Source organism: Ornithorhynchus anatinus, chromosome X5, assembly GCF_004115215.2.
Source record: "Ornithorhynchus anatinus isolate Pmale09 chromosome X5, mOrnAna1.pri.v4, whole genome shotgun sequence".
Lineage (NCBI taxonomy): Eukaryota > Metazoa > Chordata > Mammalia > Monotremata > Ornithorhynchidae > Ornithorhynchus > Ornithorhynchus anatinus.
In genome coordinates, this window is record NC_041753.1 from 1,322,671 (window position 1) to 1,342,021 (window position 19,351).

Genomic DNA, 19,351 nt, shown 5'->3' on the forward strand with positions numbered 1-19,351 from the left:
TAATAATAACAATAATAATGTTGGTATTCGTTAATGATGGTGGTATCTGTTAAGCGCTTACTTTGTGCAAAGGGCACTGTTCTAAGCGCTGGAGGATACCAGGTGATCAGGTTGTCCCACGTGGGGCTCACAGTTTTAATCCCCATTTTACAGATCGCTAGGTGCAGAACACTGTTCTAAGCGCTGGGGTAGATACAGGGTAATGAGGTTGTCCCACGTGAGGCTCACAGTCTTAATCCCCATTTTCCAGATGAAGGAATTGAGGCCCAGAGAAGTGAAGTGACTTGCCCACCGCCACACAGCTGCCAAGGGCCAGAGTCGGGATTCGAACCTATGACCTCCCACTCCCAAGCCCTTTCCACTGAGCCACGCTGATTCATTCAATAGCATTTATTGAGCGCTCACTATGCGCAGAGCACGGTACTAAGCGCTTGGAATGGACAATTCGGCCGCAGATAGAGACAATCCCTGCCCAGTGACGGGCTGGCAGTCTAAACTGGCTAGGCGGCAGGAATCGAATAATAAAGAACGATGCTAAAAAGAAATAAAAATAAAAAAGAATCCAACGGGGCCTGAGAAAAAATGACGAGTAGCAGAGGATGGTTTCGATCCATCGACCTCTGGGTTATGGGCCCAGCACGCTTCCGCTGCGCCACTCTGCTCCGCTCACATTCCTCCCGCTTAGATTCTTTATGAGGTCGACGCGCCACGTGATCTCGGTCTCCCTTTACGCATGCGCATCTCCGCAGCGCCCCCTTCCGGAAGGCGGCAAAAGCCAGCTTCCCAGCCGCCGCTCCCTCCCTCCCCGGCCCCGTCCCAGAACGCGATCTCATTGGCCGAGCCCCGCGGGGCGGGCCTTCCTATTGGCTGCCCGGCCTCGGGGCGGGGGCCCGAGTGGCGGGAGGAGAAGCCCCGCCCCCGGGGGAGGCAGCCAATCGCGGCGCGGCTTGTTGGGAGGTGGGTCAGGCGGCGGCGGCCGTTGCTCGTGGCCTCGCGGGGCGAAGGCTGAGGCGGCTTCCATTGTGCGGCTCCGAGGGCGCCATGAGGTGAGGCCCGGGGGAGAGGAGGGGGGAGGGGACAGGGCCCGATCGCTCCTCCTCACCGCAGCGTCTACAGCAGGGCTTGGCACCAAACCAGGGCCCGGACATCGCTCTTTATTTCGGAGGGAGGGGGCAGGGCGACCCTCTTCATTCATTCATTCACTCAATTGCATTCATTCATTCAACTGCAATCATTCAATCAGTTGCATTCATTCACTCAGTTGCATTCATTCAATTGCATTCATTCAGTTGCAATCATTCAATCCGTTGCATTCATTCAATCGATTGCATTCATTCAGTTGCAATCATTCAATCAGTTGCATTCATTCAATCGATTGCATTCATTCATTCAATAGCATTCATCCCCCCGCCGCGCCTACCCTGTGCAGAGCGCTGTGCCGACCCCTTACATGGACTTTTGGGCCCCAGCGAGCGCCTTGTGGAGCGCTCACCCTGTGAGCAGTGATGATAACCACGGGCTTTCTCGAAGGGCTGACCATGCGCTAAGCGCTGCGGTGCCTGGGGGGACGCCCCGTTTTCCGGAGGGGGGTCACTGAGGCCCAGAGAGGCCGAGGGACCCGCCCAAGGCCGCACAGCAGAGCAGGGGAGGAGGCGGGTTGTGCTAAGCGCTGCGGGGAGGAACGTGCAACTAGAAAGAGACACTGGAGGGACCAGCTTGCACCCTAATATTGGGGGGGGCAGGGGTCTATTGGGGGGGGAGAATCGGGGGGGCCGAAGGGGAAACCGTCTAATGGGGGGCCAAGATTGGGAGCCCCTTGTGCGCAGGGATTATAATAATGTTGGTATTTGTTAAGCGCTTACCATGTGCAGAGCACTGTTCTAAGCGCTGGGGGAGACACAGGGGAATCAGGTTGTCCCACGTGGGGCTCACAGTCTTAATCCCCATTTTACAGATGAGGAAACTGAGGCACAGAGAAGTGAAGCGACTTGCCCACAGTCACACAGCTGACAAGTGGCAGAGCCGGGATTTGAACCCATGACCTCTGACTCCAAAGCCCGTGCTCTTTCCACTGAGCCACGGAATTATTGCTGAATTCTACCTCCCAAGTGCTTAATACAGTGCTCTGCGTCCAGAAAATAAATGGTGGTAGTCCTTAAGCGCTTACCATCTGCAAAGCACTGTTCTAAGCGCTGGGAGGGGATGAGGTTGTCCCATGTGAGGCTCACAGTCTTCATCCCCCCCCCTTTTACAGATGAGGTGACTGAGGCGCAGAGAATAACAATGATAGTGGTATTTGTTAAGCGCTTACTATGTGCAAAGCACTGTTCTGAACGCTGGGAGGGGATGCAAAGGGATCAGGTTGTCCCACGTGGGGCTCACAGTCTTCATCCCCCCCTTTTTACAGATGAGGTGACTGAGGCGCAGAGAAAACAATGATAGTGGTATTTGTTAAGCGCTTACTATGTGCAAAGCACTATTCTAAGCGCTGGGAGGGGATGCAAGGGGATCAGGTTGCCCCACGTGGGGCTTACAGTCTTCATCCCCCTTTTTACAGATGAGGGGACTGAGGCGCAGAGAATAATGATAGTGGTATTTGCTAAGCGCTTACTGTGTGCAAAGCACTGTTCTGAGTGCTGCGGGGGATGCAAGGGGATCAGGTTGTCCCATGTGGGGCTCACAGTCTTCATCCCCCCCTTTTTACAGATGAGGGGACTGAGGCACAGAGAATAATAATGATAGTGGTATTTGTTAAATGCTTACTATGTGCAAAGCACTATTGTAAGTGCTGGGGGAGGATGCAAGGGGATCAGGTTGTCCCACATGGGGCTCATAGTCTTCATCTCCCTTTTACAGATGAGGGAACTGAGGCACAGAGAAGTAAAGTGACTTGCCCCAAGTCACACAGCTGGCAAGCGGCGGAGGTGGGATTAGAACCCATGACCTCTGACTGCCAAGTCCGGGCTCTTTCCACTGAGCCACGCTGCTTCTCTTAAAGTGCTCAATAAATAGGATTGAATGAATATTGAGGAAGCTGTCCAAAAGCGAATTCCTCATCTCCCCTCGCCCCAAAGTCTATTCCTCCCTCTCTGCCCCCCACGAGATTATCCCATCTCTGTAGACACCACCCCCAGCCTCCCTGGCCCATCACCTTGGCACCATCCTCCACTCATCTCATTCAACCCGGATTTCCAGTCTCCCCATCCCGTCGGTTCTGCCTTTTGAGTGTTTCTAGGATTCGCCCCCTCTCTCCATCCAGACGGCCCCCACGAGGGTCCCACGAGGGTCCCAGCGCTTTTCTCCCGCCTCGGTTACTGCCGCAGCCTCCTCGCCGACCTCCCGGCCTCTCCCCACATCAGTCCACGTTTCACTCCGCCGCCCGGGTCATTTTTCTCTAAAATGTTGGAGACCACAGCTCCTCCAAAAACCTCAAGTCGTTGCCCACACACCTCCGCATTCATTCAGTCCTATTTGTTGAGCGCTTATTGTGTGCAGAGCACTGTACTAAGTGCTTGGGAAGTACAATTCAGCAACAAATAGAGACAATCCCTGCCCACAATGGGCTCACAGTCCAGAAGGGGGGAAACATCAGAAAGAAACTCCTCAAGACTGGCTTTAAGGCACTTTATCAGCCCTTCTACCTTTGTGATTTCCTATCGCAATCCAGTCATCACACTGTCCTCCCCCAATTCTGTCTTACTCGCTGCCTCCGTCTTGATTACCACCGACCCCCCACCCAAGTCCTCCCTCCCAAGGCCTCGGAAACTGGGAATAGTGGTGGTCTGTGAGATGCGAAGAGGCCTTCTAAATTTAGCGGCGTGGCCGAGTGGAAAGACCATAAGCCCGAGAGTCAGAGGACCTGGGTTCTAATTCCGGCTCTGTTGTGTGACCTTAGGCAAGCCACGTAACTTTTCTGTGCCTCAGTTACCTCATCCAAACAATGGGGATTAAGACCGAGAGCTGTGTGGGACAGGAATTGTGACCGACCCACTTACCTTGTGTTTACCCCAGCTCTTAGTAAAGGGCTTGGCACATAGCGCTAAAATAATATCACACACTTTATTATTGTCATATCCCCTCAAAGACGTTCCGTAACAAAGTCCTTATTTCTCTTATTTGCTCTCCCTTCAGGATTACCTCTGCATTAGATTTGTTCCTACTAAGCACTTTGATTTTTATCCCAGCTTCACAGCACTTACGTACACGTCCATATATGCTGTTTGTCCCATCTGTAATATTTTATTGTGTGTCGCCTCTACTAAAATGTCAACTCCCCGTGGGCAGGGGTCGGGCCTACCAACCCATTTGTGTTGGATTTTTCCAGGTGCATAGCACAGCGATGTACACACAGCAGATACTCAGTAAAGACCATCGAATGACTGAATTTCGGTTTTATTTTCAGGGGAGACAGAGGACGTGGCCGTGGCGGGCGCTTTGGGTCCAGAGGGGGCCCTGGAGGAGGGTGAGCGATGGCCCTGGATGGGGATGGGGCAGGTGGAGGGCCGGTGCTTAACAGCATCGACGGATCGGTGATTGTGGGTTGGGGGAGGCGTGCGGAAGGAGGTCCCGTGCCATCGGTTGATCAAGCCCCAGTTGACCCAGCGAGCAGAAGCGGATCTCGAACTCAGATCTCGTCCCCCAGAACGGGGCTCGTTCCCTAGAGTCCATCGTTGTTCCACCCCGCAGCCCAAAGTGGACTGGGGCCAAGGGGTCGGAGAGGAGGGGGCGAGGCAGGGAATATCGGGGAGGGGAAGGGGGGCCTCCGTGGGAGATGTCGGCCCGGGGGGGCTTGGCTCAGGTGGAAAGGAACCCTCGCACACGGATCCGGCTGAGCCTATGACCCCCCTCTTCTTTGCCCCGAGCTCTAGGTTCCGCCCCTTCGTGCCCCACATCCCGTTTGATTTCTATGTGGTGAGTTTCCTTCCCGGCCGGGGTTCTCGGGGCAGACCGCGGGCGGTGGGGGAGAAAATGGGGGCGGGGGCCCGGCCAGAGGCAGGGGACTGACTCGGGTGACCGTGCGGCCGCCCGTGCCCGTTCCAGTGCGAGATGGCCTTCCCACGGGTGAAGCCGGCTCAGGACGAGACGCCGTTCAGCGAGGCGCTGCTCAAACGCAACCAGGATCTCGCCCCCAACTCGGCCGAGCAGGTGGGCATCCACCCGGGGACAGCGGGGAGGCGGCAGGCGGGAGGGCGGACCGGCGCGGCTAGAGTCACAGCCTCGGCCGGCCTCGTCTTCCAGGCCTCCATCCTGTCGCTGGTGACCAAGATCAACAACGTCATCGACAACCTGATCGTGGCTCCCGGCACCTTTGAAGTGGTGAGCGAGCTACCCCCCTTCCCCCCACCCCCTTATACTCGCCCTTGCAGAACCACCCCCCCTTCCCCCGACCCCCACCGTGGCCCAGTCTGGGGGGTCGACGGACTCACTCTCCCTCCCCGCCCCCTTGCAACGTAGCAAATCGAGGAGGTGCGCCAGGTGGGCTCGTACAAGAAGGGGACCATGACCACGGGGCACAATGTGGCCGACCTGGTGGTCATCTTGAAGATTCTGCCAACCCGTGAGTCCGTCCGTCCGGCCGGCCAGCCGGGGCCTCTGCGGGTGTCCGGCGACTGGCGAGGGGCTGCCTTGGGAGAGCTGGGAAGGGGAGGGACCCAAACACATTCACGCACACATTCTTTCTCTGTGCTGGTCCCTTGGGGGGGTGGGGTCCCACCTTCAGGGGGCTGTCAGGGTGATGGGGGGGGAGACAGGACACATGAGCACCCAGGGGCCCTGGCGTACGAGATGAATCCGCCGCCACCCCCACCCGCCACATCCCGGTTTCTGGGGCGCTAATCCACATTCCATCTGCCCTCCCCCAGTGGAAGCCGTCGCCGCTCTGGGGAACAAAGTGGTGGAGAGTCTGCGCGCCCAGGATCCTGCCGAAGGTTTGAGCCCGCACCCCGCGTCCCCCGTCTGTCCCCCTCCTTTCGCACGCGGCATCTCCCCCGCCCCCCGGCCCGCTCCCAGGGGACGCCCTCCCCCGCGGACACCCTGCTGTCGTCCTCCCCCAGTCCTGACCATGCTGACCAACGAGACCGGCTTCGAGATCAGCTCCGCCGACGCCACCGTCAAGATCCTCATCACGACCGTCCCCCCCAACCTGCGCAAGCTGGACCCCGAGCTCCACCGTGAGGGCGGCCGCGGGGACGGGGGCGGGGGCGCGGGGGCGGGCGGGGAGAGACGGCGGGCTCCCCGGGCGGGGGGTGTCCGTCCGTCCCAGCCCCGCCGTCTCGGCCCGCAGTGGACATCAAAGTGCTGCAGAGCGCCCTGGCCGCCATCCGGCACGCCCGCTGGTTCGAAGAGAACGCCTCCCAATCCACGTGAGTTGGGGCGGCTGGTGGGGGCGGGGGGCGGAGGTCATCTGGGGCAGCCCCCCCTGACTGGAGCGGTCTGTCCCCCTCAGGGTCAAGGTCCTCATCCGGCTGCTGAAGGATCTGAGGGTCCGGTTCCCCGGCTTCGAGCCCCTCACCCCGTGGATCCTGGACCTGCTGGTAACTGCTTGCGGTCTCCCCTGCGGCCCCCACCCCGCCGCTCCCACCCCCCCCACGGCCTACCCTTACACCCCCCGCCCCTCTTTTCCGCAGGGCCACTATGCCGTTATGAACAACCCCACCCGACAGCCCCTGGCGCTCAATGTGGCTTACAGGTATGGACCGCGTCTCCTCTCCCCCCGGGGGCCAGAGCCCCTCCCCTCACAACTCCCCAACCCAACCCCCGTCCCCCTCCGTCCCACCCCAGGCGCTGCCTGCAGATCCTGGCCGCCGGCCTCTTCCTGCCCGGCTCCGTGGGCATCACAGACCCCTGCGAGAGCGGCAACTTCAGAGTCCACACGGTCATGACGCTGGAGCAGCAGGTGTGGAAACGGGGGAGCTGGGGGGTGATTTGGGGGGGCAGCCTCTCCCCCCTTCCACCCTGGCGCTGCCTCCAACCTCACCCCTCCCTCGCCGCAGGACATGGTGTGTTACACGGCCCAGACCCTCGTCCGCATCCTGTCGCACGGCGGCTTCCGGAAGATTCTGGGCCAGGAAGGCGATGCCAGCTGTGAGTTGCGGGGGGACGGGGCTGGGGGGGTGCGGGGAGAGAGGGGGGACCCCACCGGCCGCCGGACTGACCCTCCCCCTTCCCCCCACGGCAGACCTGGCCTCCGAGATGTCCACCTGGGACGGCGTGATCGTCACCCCGTCCGAGAAGGCGTACGAGAAGCCCCCCGAGAAGAAGGAGGGGGAGGAGGAGGAGGAGACCACGGAGGAGCCGCCCCAGGGCGAGGAGGAGGAGAGCATGGAGACGCAAGAGTGACCGCCCGGACCCGCTCCGTCCCGAGGAGGAGGGGGGGAAGGGAAAAGGGAAAGGAAGGGCAGGCGGCCGGCTCCGGGGACCGGGCCGGCCGCTGTATTGAACTGTGTGTTTGTGGTATTTGTGGTTTATTTTTTAGAAAACAATTAAACGTTCTACCCCTTGAAAACGGTTCCCTCCCCGACCCCGTGGCCTGTAGGGCCCCTCCACCATCTCTCCATTCTGTCCCTCTTCCCCCACCTGGGAAGGGGGGGTCACCGGGGTCGTCCCGGGGTGGGCGGGCGGCCCGCAGACCGCCACCCCGGTCGTCGCGGGGAAGGGGTGCCGCCCTCCCGGCCCCGGTTCTTCTCCTGGGTCCCCTGGGCGCGGGCGGGTCCAAGGACGCATCACTTGCTGGGGGAGCCGGGGGGATAGGAACCCCCGTCCAGCATGGCCCGGCGTCGCGCCGTCTCCTTGGCCACGCTGTGGTTCAGCCGCCGCAGCCGCTCCTGGGGGCGGGAGACGGGGGTGGGTGGGAGGGAAGGAGGGCGGGCGGGGAGCGGGGCCGGGCGGGGCCTACCTGAGCGTTCTGCAGAATGTTGTTGACCAGGACCACCCTCCGCCGCGCGTTCAGCAGCTTCTTCACGTAGGGATCCAGATCCAATGCCACCTTCTGGTCCTCGTTGATGCGGCACAGCTCTGGGGAAGGGCCGCTTGGAGGGGGGATGGGGAGACCGTCCCGCCCCCCCCCCCCAGCAATCCTAACAGCTCTGTACACCGGGGCAGATACCAGCTATCTGAGAGAAGCAGCGTGGCTCAGTGGCAAGAGCCCGGGCTTGGGAGTCGGAGGTCATGGGTTCAGCCACTTGTCAGCTGTTTGACTGGGGGCAAGTCACTTCTCTGCGCCTCAGCTCCCTCATCTGTAAAATGGGGGTGAAGACTGGGAGCCCCACGTGGGTCAACCTGATCACCCTGTATCTACCCCAGCGCTTAGAAGAGTGCTCTGCACAGAGTAGGCACTTAGCAAATACCAACATTATTACCCCCCACCCCCAGCGCTTAGAACAGTGCTTTGCACATAGTAAGCGCTTAACAAACACCATTATTATTATTACTATACTTGATGATCAGGGTGGACTCAGTCCCACAGCCTCCCGATCTCAGTTCCCCATTTTACCGACAAAGTCGCCGAGGCCCAGATAAGTGAAGTGCTCTGCTGAAAATCACACAGCAGACCAGCGGCGGGGCTGGAATTAGAACCCGGGTCCTTCTGACCCCTAGGCCTGTGCTCTACCCACTAGACCACACCGCCTCACCCTCGACATTACCTCTGCCCGCAAGGATCTTACACCCTATGCTACAGAGACGGTATTTGAGCACTAGGTGCGGAGCACTTGGCTAAGCACTTAAATGATCGCTCCGCAGAAGCGATGTGGGGCCGAGGGTGGATTGAGTATCGGTAAAATGAGGATTAAGACTGAGCCTCCTGGAGGACGGGGACCGTGTCCAACCCGATTAAACTGTACCCTCCACAGTGCTTGGCGCATAGTAAATGCTTAAGAAGTACCTCAATTATCAAGCGCTGAAAGGGGCCAGATCCAAGTGCATAGGAGCCACGGAAGGGAGGGGGAGTGGGGGAAGGAAATGAGGGATTATTCAGGGAAGGCCTCTTGGAGGAGAGGGAATTTTAAGGTGGGGTTTGAAGGGGAGGGAGAGTTTCAGGCGGTTGGCAGCAAGAGAGCCGGCCTCAAGATTGGGTCTGAAGACTGAGCAGAAGTGACCGGGCCGGTGAGGAAGCAGTCGAAGGGGATAGAAGTGCGTGGATCAGCGTGGTCGCAGGGAAGCCGGGAGAGGAACGATTATTATGACGGCATTTGTTAGGCGCTTACTATGCGCCAGGGCGCTGTACTAAGTGCTGGGGTGGATCCAAACAAATCGGGTTGGATCAACGCCCATTTGAACGGATGAGATTAGCGGGGCCCCGGGGGTAGAGCCCGGGCTTGGGAGACAGAGGTTGTGGGTTCCAATCCCCCCTCTGCCACCTGTCAGCTGTGTGACTTGGGGCCAGTCACTTCACTTCTCTGGGCCTCAGTGACCTCATCTGCAAAACGGGGATGAAGACGGTGAGCCCCACGGGGGACCAACCTGATGACCTGGCATCCACCCCAGCGCTTAGAACAGTGCTTGGCACAGAGTAAGCTCTTAACAGATGCTGTCATCATCAAGTGATCGGTCCAAGGTCCCAGAGCGGACAAGGTTGGGGGCCGGGGCCGGGGAAACAGCGTGGCTCAGTGGAAAGAGGACGGGTTGGGGAGTCAGAGGTCTTGGGTTCGAATCCCGCTCTGCCCCTTGTCAGCTGTGTGACTGTGGGCAAATCACTTCACTTCTCTGGGCCTCACTTATCTGTCAAATGGAGATGAAGATTGGGAGCCTCACGGGGGACAACCCGATGACCTTGTATCTCCCCCAGCGCTTAGAACAGTGCTCTGCACATAATAAGCGCTTAATACCAACATTCTTGCTTTGGAGGGGAGGGGGCGTGGCCAGGGCCGGCGCAGGCGCAGCAGAGCCTCACCTGTGGCCAGGTTGTCGATCTGCTCCCGCAGCTCCACCTGGCTCTCTCTGCGGGTTTGTGCGGGATGGGGGGAGGGGGAGGGAGGTTGCCTTAGGCGGGTCGTGCGGCCCCCTCCCCCCTTCCCCTCCCCCCGCCGGGTCTCCCCTCCCCTCCCCTCCCCGCCCCCCGGCACCTGACGGCGTGCACATGCGAGTCGAGCTGCTGCACCGCCGGCCGCAGGAACTCCAGCAGCCCCTCGGCGAACAGGTCCCGGCCGGCGGGCCCCGCCACGGGCGTGCCGGCCCCCGACACCGCCGCCGAACCCGCCCCGGCCATCCCCACCGCCCCCCTCCCTTCCTCCCTCTCTCTCTCCTTCCCTCCCGCCGCCGCCGCCGCCGCCGCCGCCGCCGGAAGCCGCTCCTGCCGCGGCCGCAGAGCCTCCGCCGCGCGGCAGGCTGGGAATTGTAGTCCGGAAGGCGGCGCCCCCAACCTTCAGCCCATTGGAGCCGCGCGTGCCCCGAGGCATGCTGGGGACTGGAGTTCTCAGGTTGCCCTCCCCCGGGGCATGCTGGGAAATGTAGTTCCCCCGCGGCCCTGGGGCATGCTGGGAAATGTAGTTCCCAGACGCCACCCGCCGCCGAGCGGCCACGTGACGCACCCACCCCGCCCCCCAGCGGACAGACGGGTTCAGTTCACTGCCCCCTGGAGTGGCCCAAGGGCGGGAGTTTGTCGCCCCTTCCCCCGACCCCCAATTCCATCCTCCTCCCTCGAGAGGCTTCCCTAGCTTTATTTCTCTGCGCCTCATCTGGAAAATGGGGATGAAAGCCGTGAACTCCACGAGGGACAACCTACCTTATGCTACCCCAGCGCTTGGCACATCGTAGGCACTTAGATACCATCATTATCAATACTGAAGGAAAGACCCGGGCCTGGGTTCTAATCCCAGCTCTGCCCCTTCTCAGCTGAGGGACCTTGGGGGGGGGGGGGGTCTTCACTTGGCGGGTCCTCAGTTCCCTCATCTGGAAGATGGGGATGTAGACCGCAAGCCCCGCATGGGACAGGGGTTGTGGCTGACCCCTTTATCTTGTACCTAGGCCCAGTCCGTAATTATCACTATGCTCTGTCAGGGCTTGGGATAAAGGCTCAGCACAGTGCTCCACACAGGGTAAGCGCTCGCCCTACCATTGCTTTTAGGGGGTCTCATGGTGATTTCACGATAACCTCTCCCACCCCCGCGCCCACCCGCCCCCTCCCTTCCACCCAACCACAAAATAAGAGTCAGCAGGGAAGGCGGCTCAGCTTGTCTGCTTTGTTTTGTCACGGCGAACCAGTCAGTGATACATCATGCCCTGCCCGCCTCACGCCACACGGCTCGAACGAGGGGCGGGCGGCCGGCCGACGGCCCCCCCGCCCCCACCCCTCGCCCTTGGCCTTAAGGTCGGCATGAAGGGGGGGAGGGGGGAGAGGGAGGGTTCTAGTCCTCACTGAGGACCCAGACTCAGTGCTGGTGGTGCAATAATATAGAATATAAAACCAAGTCAGAGCTCTCGCAACAACACAGTATCAAAAAAAAAAAAAAAAAAGAAAAAAAAAAAGAAAAAAGCCGGAGGTAAAACAGAACACACCGAACGCCGCCGCCGTGGCCGGGGGGGTCCCCAGGGGTCCCCCCCCTCCTCGGGGAGGGGCGCGGGCAGTGCCGCCGCAGGTGACAGTCTGGAGGTGGGCCGCTGGGGGAAGAGGAGGAGGTCAGTCATTGGTCTCGGGGTCTGTCTGGGCCATGTACGCGTCCAGCTCGGCATCCAGGTGACCCTTCGTCTTCGACATGTAAGCGTCCAACTGGTTGTCCAGCTGCTCCTTGGTCAGCGCCGGCCGGGCCGAACCCCGGCCCCGGCCCCGGCCCCTGCCCCGGCCCCCGAAGCCCCCGCGGCCTCGGCTGGCCACTCCCCGCCCTGTGGTGGCCGGGACGGACGCGGGTGGACAGAGAGAGAGAGATGGACAGACTGTTAACGTGAAGGTCCGTCGTCCCCGCTCCCGTCCTCTTTCCCTCCGCGACCGCCGGCCTCGACCTCTCACGCCCACGGCCCCCTCCTCGACCCCGCCGGCCCCCGCTCAAGCGACGTCCCCTCCCCGGGTTTGGCTACCCTGCCGTCTCCTCTCGTCCGACTCCCCCGGACCCGTGACCCTGGGCTTCTGCCCCCTCCCCTCCCTGCAGTCGGCCGGCTCCCCGGCGACTGAGCCCGGCCGCTCACAGAGGGTGGACTGGGTAAAGGGGGCACCGCCCGTCGCCATGGAAGGAGGGGGCCGTGCGGACCGGACACAGCCGCCCGCGGAAGCCCCTCTTAGCCCTTGGGGAAGCCCCTCCCCGGGCCAACTGTCTGGCTGGAGAGATGGCCCAAGAGGCCCCTGTACAATGTAAGCTTCCTGGGGGCAGGGATGGCACCTACCAATGCTATTATGTGGCACTTTCCCAAGTGCTTAGTCTAGTGTTCTGCGCACAGAGAGATCGATCAATACAGGGACGCAGGGTGCGAAAGACTAAGGTGGAGAGCCTTTACGAGGAGTCAACAAGGGGCCAAGAGGAGAAGGAGCGTGGCCTAGTGGAAAAAACACAGGCCTGGGAGTCAGAAGGCCTGGGTTCTAATCCTGGCGCTCCCAATTCCTTGTTGGGTGACCATGGGCGAGTCGCTTCACTTGTCTGTGCCCCAGTTCTCCTGTTCCCACTCCTCCTTAGCCGAACCCCCACGTGGGACGGGGACTGTGTCCAACCAAACTAACCTGTATCCACCCCAGTGCTCAAGTCAGTGTTGGACACATAGTAAGCGCTTAACGAATACCTTAACACACATAAACAAGGTGTGAAGGAGGAAGACCTGAGACCAGGAGGGGACATTCAAGGCATCGACGTGGATGACGCCCAGAACAGAGGTGGCGGATGGCTGACGGCCCACCCTGCCTCTTCCTGACCCCGGCCGCCCACCCACCCGGGACAACTGACTACGGACTCCAAATGCCAGTGGGCGGGGAGTCAGTCCTGTGGTCACCGATGGCCTCTCTGTCCACATCTGAGCCGCCTGACTCAGAGGACCACCCTATTCCTGCCGAAGCGCTAACCTATGTCCCTCCTGGCTCCCTTTAGGCAGGGAATAATAATAATAATTACGGTACTTGCTAAACACTTACTATGTTCCAAGCACTGTTCTGAGCACTGGGGCAAATACAGGTTAAAGAGGTTGGACACGGTCCCTGTCCCCCATGGGGGTCACACTCTAAGCCCATCAATGGGCAGGGACTGTATCTATCTGTTGCCGATTTGTCCATTCCAAACGCTTGGTACAGTGCTCTGCACACAGTAAGCGCTCAATAAATACTATTGAAGGAACGAATTTACAGATGAGGAAACTGAGGTCCAGAGAAGTGAAGTGACTCGCCCAAGGTCACTCGGCAGACATGCGGAGGAGCCGGGATTAGAAGCCGCGACCTTCGGAGTCCCAGGCCTCGGTTCTAGCCGCTCCGCCACGCTGCTTCTGACAGCGTCTGCTGACTGATGAACTGTCCTCTCCCAAGCGCTCAGTGCAGCGTTCGGCCCACTGTAAGCGCTCAATAAACGTCAACAGACTGTCTCTGGCCGCCGTGGGGACCCGCGGTGAGCCCGCTCGGTGAACCTACCTCTGCTGCTCAGGGCGCCCCGGGCCATGGCCCCGCGGCCCAGGCCGCCCCTCCCGGGGCCTCCGCGGCCTCGCATGGCCCCCCTCCTCAGCCCCATGCGGGGGGCCACGCCGCGCCCGCCTCGCAGCAGGCTCTGACCTGGTAGAGATGGAAAGAAGAGATGAGCACCCGGGCACAAGTCCCAAATGTTCCCAAATGCACCCCCTCCCACCACCAGGGCGACCCTCCCCACGTGAACTGGGCACACACCAGGGGTGCAGCAGCTACAGCCCGGGCCTGAGAATCAGAAGGCCGTGGGTCCTAATCCCAGCTCTGCCATTTGTTCGCTGTGTGACCCCGGGCGAGTTCCTTCACTTCTCCGGGCCTCCGTTCCCTCAGCCGTAAATGGGGATTGAGACTGTGAGCCTCACGTGGGACAGGGATCGTGTCCAACTCCATTTGCTTGTGTCCACCCCAGCGCTTAGGAAAGTGCCTGGTATACAGTAAGCACTTAACGAGGACTCCTGGCCCACGTCCTGCCTCTGGCCTGGAACGCCCTCCCTCCTCAAATCCGCCAATGACTCTCCCCCCTTCCAAAGCCATACTGAAGGCCCAGCTCCTCCACGAGGCCTTCCCAGACGAAGCATCGTCTTTCTTCATCTCCCGCTCCCTTCTGCGTCGCCCCGACTCGCTCCCTTTGCTCTTGCCTCCCCTCCCCGTAGATGTCTATTTGTATTGTCGCCCGTCTCCCCCGCCTCTAGACCGTGAACTCGTGGTGGGCGGGGAGTGTCGCTCTCTACTGCCGTATTGTACTCTCCCCTGGGCTCAGTACAGCGCTCGGCACACAGTAAGCGCTTCAAAATACGACTGGACGAACGAGGGCCCCAATTATCATTGCACTGACCTCGCAGGACCACTCCTCCTCGCAGCAGGGCCCGGGGGGGGGCGGCCCCCTCGCGCCAGAGCCCCCCGGGGCAGGCCCCCGCGGCCCAGGGGCAGCCCCCGCCCCCCCAAGGCGCCGCGGGCCAGGACGCCCAAGGCGGGCCGGCCGAGCCGGGCCTGGATGTTGCTCTTCCCCAGGCGTTGCTTCAGGCTCTTCTGGAAGGAAAGGGGGTGGGCGGTTAAGACCGGAAAGGCCAGAGGGGCGGGAAAAGAGGGCCTGCGGGCCCCCGGAACCCGACAGCCGGCGGGAGGGGTGTCTCCCCCAGGACCCTCACCTGCTTGAGCTTGAGGGCGGCCTGGACGGAGGGGCGGTGTTCCATCTGCTGGGCCAGCCTGCGGTTGCGGGCGCTGGCCAGCTGCTGCTGCTGCTGCTGCTGCTGCACGGAGGCTCGGGCATTCGCGGGCAGCGGCTGCTTGTTCTTCAGCATGTGAGTGAAGCTTCAACAAGGCCGAACAAAATGGGGTTTAGATCGGAGCCGGAGGCGCCGGCGGGGCGGGGCCCCGAGCGGTCACTCGGGAGCCACGACGGGAGTTTCGGGGACCGCTACCGGCAGGGTGGGAGGAATGGGGGTGGGGGGAGGCTGCAGGGACGAGACACAGAGACACAGAGACTGGGGAAGGGGGGGAGGTGACAGAGACAGGCAAGGGGCAGGAGAGCAAGCGAGCGGTGACGGGGCCGGAGGAGCGGGAGGACAAACCGAAAGCCCGACCCGGGGCGCACAGAGGGGCGAAGGTCCGGTCACCTCGCTGGTCTCCCAACACAGGGTCCGCCCCCCCCCCCCCCACCACCCCCAGACCCGAGCGACCAGTCTAAGGGGCAAGAGCTCGAGGGAGTTTCCTGCCCCGACCCAAACCCAGGAAAGCCAGTGGGGTGTCGCCGGGGGCCTAGCGGGAAGAACTTGGTGGGCCGGGTGAGTCCGGAGCCCTGGGGTTGAATCCTAGCTCTGCCCCGGCCCGCCCGGGACCTCTCTGGGCCTCAGTTCCCCCACCTGTACAAGGGGAACAAGAATCTCCTCCCGTCCTCTCGGGGGAGGCTGTGTCCAACCTGACCACCCCCGTCTGTCCCGCGTTTAAGCTTGGTGGACGGCTCGTAGGAAGCGCCGAATAAATGCCACGGGTGGACTGACTAGAAATATCACGGAAGACTTGGGAGTCGGGAGACCCAGGTTCCAATTCCAGCTCCGGCCCCGGCCTGCTGGGTTTCCTCAGGCGAGTCTGGTGGCCTGTTTCCCACCGGGTACCTTCTACGGTTCTCTCCCTCCCTTCCAGGGACTCGGGGAGTGACTGCTGATGTGAAAGAGCTTTGGGGAGACAGGAAGCATCATATAAATTAGAGAGACACACACGCACGACCAAATAAAAGATGTAGCAAGAAACACCCACAGACTTGGACCCAGAAATTTAGATGCAGAAAAAGATGCAAAATAATCATCGTATTTGTTAAGCGCATAAGCACTGTGCTACCTGCTAGATACAGTATCAGTACACTCCCATGTCCTTAGTACGATGTTCTGCACAAAGTAGACGCTCCAAAAATGCCATCGATTGATTGATAAATCCCAGGCTCTGTACCACATGGGGCTCACAGTCTAAAGGGGAGACAATGAGAGATGGGGTATTTAACCCCCAGTTTACGAAGAAACTGAGGCCCAGAGAAGTGACTTGCCCAAGGTCTCGTACAGCAGGCAAGTTTGTGACGGAGCTAGGATTAGAACCCAGGTCCTCCCCCAAATCGTGGACACGGACCCAGAGAGGTACGCGCATCCAGAGGGCACGAACCCCCGAGGGCAGAGAATGCATCACTAACTCTCCCGTACTCTCCCAAGGACTCACTACGTTGCCCAATATATTACACTACAGATTATTCATATTAATGTCTGTCTCCCCCTCTAGACTATAAGCTCCCCGTAGGCAGGAAAACCCGTCTGATGTGTTATACTCTCCTGAGTGCTTAATACAGTGCTCTGCACACAGTAAGCACTTGACAGATACCACCGATTGACCCCCTGGCTGATTGAGAGAGACTGGGACCAAGAGAGAGAGAGAAAGAGAGAGATTCAGAGACGCTCGCAGAGGTTCAGGGTCACAGAGACACTCACAGAGGCTTAGACTCCGAAGAGACGGTCACACAGAGACAGAGACTTGGACTCCCAAAGAGACACTCACAGAGACCCCCAGAGAGAAGCAGTCAGAGACACAGAGCCCGGGAGCCAGAGGGAGAGCGGGCAAGCGGGGAGCGACATTTGCCGGAGCGAGACGGCCCCGGAGGGAGGCGGGTCAGTCGGCAGCGAGGTGAGGAGAGGAGCGGAGGGGCGCGGGGGGGTGCGGGGTGGGGAGGAGGGGAGCGGGAGAGGATGGAGCCAAGCGGTGCCTCTTACAAGGGCCGAGAACGCGTTCCCGGGCCCTGGGGCGGGGGTGGCCAGTGGCCCGCTGTGACCTGCCCCTTACAGGCCTCCGCGACACCGTGGAGGCCTCGGACAGCACGGCGGGGCCAAGGCGGGCGGGTGGGCGGGGGGTGGCGGGGGGTGCGGGGCCCGGCCCGCCGCGCACGCCCCCCATATCCCGGGAGCCCCCGGCTCGGGCCGGTTTCCGAGGTGGGGGCGGGGCCGCCGGGCCCGGGTGCGAGGGGAGGTCGGCTAGGACCCCCCGAAGGTGCCGCTGGCTGCCTCACCGCTCGTTCAGTGACATCTTCGTGGTGCTTTTGAGGACGACTTTCGGCGCCGACTGGGCGGCCATCTTCAGATCCCGGGAATCTAAGGGGAGACGAGAGGGCTTTCAGTGAGGGGCAGGTGATGGGGGACGGGGATGGGGGGCTTCGATGGCGGGGGTGCCTCAAGGGGGGGACTTCAGGGGAGGAGGACAACCAAGGGGATGGTGGCCCATGGGGGTGGTGGACTGTAAGCCCATCAATGGGCAGGGATGGTATCTGTTGCCGATTTGTCCGTTCCAAGCGCTTAGTACAGTGCCCTGCACATAGTAAGCGCTCAATAAATACTACTGAATGAATAAATGGTGGCATAGGATATGGGATTCAGTAAGAGAAGGCAAGAAATTCAGTGGGGAGTGGTTGGGGGGGTGATGGAGAGAAGGGGGTCCGGTGTGTGTGTGGGGTGTGGATGAAGGGGGTTCAGTGGGGGACGGAGGGCAGGGGTGCTCAGTGGGGGGGGGTGAAGGGAAATAGGGGGGCTCGGGGGGGGTGAGGAAGGGTTGGGGGTTCAGTGGGGGGAGTGGAGGAAGGCAGGTGAGTTCGGGGGGTGATGGAAGACTGGGGGTTCAGTGTGGGGGGATGAAGGAAGGCAGAGGGTTGAGTGGGAGGGGAGGAGGAGGAAGGTGGGTGAGTTCAATGGGGGGATGGAAGACTGGGGGTGGAATTGGGGGGGGATGGAAGACTGGGGGTTGAATTAGGGGGTGAAGGAAGGCAGAGGATTGAGTGCGGGGGGAGAAGGAAGGTGGATGAGTTCAATGGGGGGATAGAAGCCTGGGGGTTGAATTGGGGGGGAAGGAAGGCAAAGGGTTGAGTGTGGGGGGTGGAGGAAGTCGGGGTTCAGTATGGGGGGTGGGGGAGGTTCAGTGTGGGGGTGGAGAAGGGCAGGGAGGTCTTGGGGGGTGGGGAGAGGAGGACAGGGATTCAGTGAGAGGGTGGAGGGAAGAATAGGGGTTTGGGGGGGGGTTCAGTGTGGGGGGCAGAGGCGGTTCAGTGAAGAGGCGGAGAAGAGCACGGGGGTTCGGTGGAGGAGAGGGTGGAGGAGGGCAGGGGGTTCGGGGGGGGAGGAGGGGGGGGGAGGGACTCAGTGGGGAAGATAGGGAACAGGGGTTCAGTGGGGGGGTGGACGACGGGGGGGTTCGGTGGAGAACGGGGGGTTCAGTGTTGGGAGCGGAGGCGCTTGAGGGAGGGGGTGGGGGGAGCAGGGGGTGCAGGGAGGTTCAGTGGGGGGACAGGGGAGGAAAGGGGGGGCAGGGTGGGTGCGGGAGAGCCGGGGGTGCAGCGGGGGGATGGAGGAAGGCAGGGGGTTCGGTGGGGGGCACAGAAAAGGACAGGAGGGCTCGATGGTGGGTGGAGAGGGGCGGGGGGTGCAGAGCGTGTGTGTGTGTGTGTGTGTGTGTGTGTGTGTTTGTGTCGGGGGAGTCCGGGGGCGGCCGGCCGGGCCGAGGGCCACTCACCGAAGGAGACCGTCGCCAGCGCTGCTGCCGGGGCTGCCACTGCGGCCGGGGGTCGGGGCCGGGGGCCGAGGGGGGTCCGGAGGGGGGCCCGGAGGGGGGGGTCCGGAGATCGGGGCTTCCGGGGGTCCCGGGGGTCCCGGGGGTGGCGGGGTCCGGCCGGAGGAGCGGCGCCGGGCGGGCCCGTCAGGCGGGTCGGCGGGCGGTGCGGGTCGGGTGGGTCGGGGTCGGGTCGGAGGCCCGGACAAAATGGCGGCGGCGGCGGCCCCTCCCCCCTCCCCGCTTCCCTCCTCAAGCGCGCTCTCCCTCAGCCAGGAACGCGGGCCGCCAAAATGGCGCCCACCCGCCCGCCCGCCCGCCGGCGCAATGGCGGCACGCGCATGCGCGCGCATGCGCGCGCACCACCCTCGGGGCTGGGGAGGCGGGGTCTCCCTCGCGCCCCGCCCCTCCGGTTCGCACAAGGCTCGCCACCAGAGGGCGCGCGCCTGGGGGCGTCATTCATTCATTCATTCGTTCATTCATTCGTTCATTCACCCATCCGTTCATCCATCCATCCGCCCATCCATCCGCCCATCCATCCGCCCATCCATCCATCCATCCATCCATCCATCCATCCATCCATCCATCCATCCATCCATCCATCCATCCATCCATCCAACCATCCATCCATCTATCCATTGTATATTCCAAGCGCTTAGTACAGTGTTCTGCACATAGTAAGGACTCAATAAATACTAT

The 19,351-nt window shown here is 61.4% G+C and overlaps 3 protein-coding genes and 1 non-coding gene across 5 annotated transcripts; 1 reads left to right on the plus strand and 3 right to left on the minus strand.

The window, feature by feature from the left end:
* Window positions 1-590: 590 nt before the first annotated feature.
* On the minus strand, window positions 591-662 carry TRNAM-CAU. Its single transcript has one exon. It is a non-coding gene; the product is annotated as a tRNA-Met (tRNA).
* A 284-nt stretch (window positions 663-946) lies between these two features.
* ILF2 (interleukin enhancer binding factor 2) lies at window positions 947-7,504 on the plus strand. 2 transcript variants are annotated; one of them, XM_029055842.2, is made up of 14 exons: window positions 947-1,046; window positions 4,403-4,462; window positions 4,863-4,911; window positions 5,041-5,145; window positions 5,239-5,316; window positions 5,455-5,557; window positions 5,862-5,927; window positions 6,054-6,170; window positions 6,284-6,362; window positions 6,446-6,533; window positions 6,627-6,688; window positions 6,781-6,895; window positions 6,993-7,083; window positions 7,178-7,504. In XM_029055842.2, exons 1-14 carry the CDS (start codon window positions 1,042-1,044, stop codon window positions 7,336-7,338), a joined length of 1,179 nt encoding a protein of 392 aa, XP_028911675.1. In that variant the 5' UTR covers window positions 947-1,041; the 3' UTR covers window positions 7,339-7,504. The 2 variants fall into 2 exon arrangements, with proteins under 2 accessions (XP_028911675.1, XP_028911676.1); XM_029055843.1 differs by having other exon boundaries at window positions 948-1,046; window positions 4,869-4,911.
* SNAPIN (SNAP associated protein) lies at window positions 7,447-10,204 on the minus strand. Its single transcript, XM_029055844.1, has 4 exons — window positions 10,062-10,204; window positions 9,890-9,936; window positions 7,895-8,013; window positions 7,447-7,823 (listed from the first exon to the last, which is right to left on the minus strand). The coding sequence occupies exons 1-4, from the start codon at window positions 10,202-10,204 to the stop codon at window positions 7,722-7,724; spliced, it is 411 nt and encodes a 136-aa protein (XP_028911677.1). The 3' UTR covers window positions 7,447-7,721.
* A 950-nt stretch (window positions 10,205-11,154) lies between these two features.
* On the minus strand, window positions 11,155-18,674 carry LOC114808161 (chromatin target of PRMT1). Its single transcript, XM_029055967.1, is given in 7 exon segments — window positions 11,155-11,817; window positions 13,535-13,672; window positions 14,418-14,457; window positions 14,459-14,611; window positions 14,731-14,893; window positions 17,127-17,208; window positions 18,617-18,674. Coding segments are annotated over 6 exon segments (762 nt in total). The 5' UTR covers window positions 17,192-17,208; window positions 18,617-18,674; the 3' UTR covers window positions 11,155-11,614.
* Window positions 18,675-19,351: the final 677 nt, after the last annotated feature.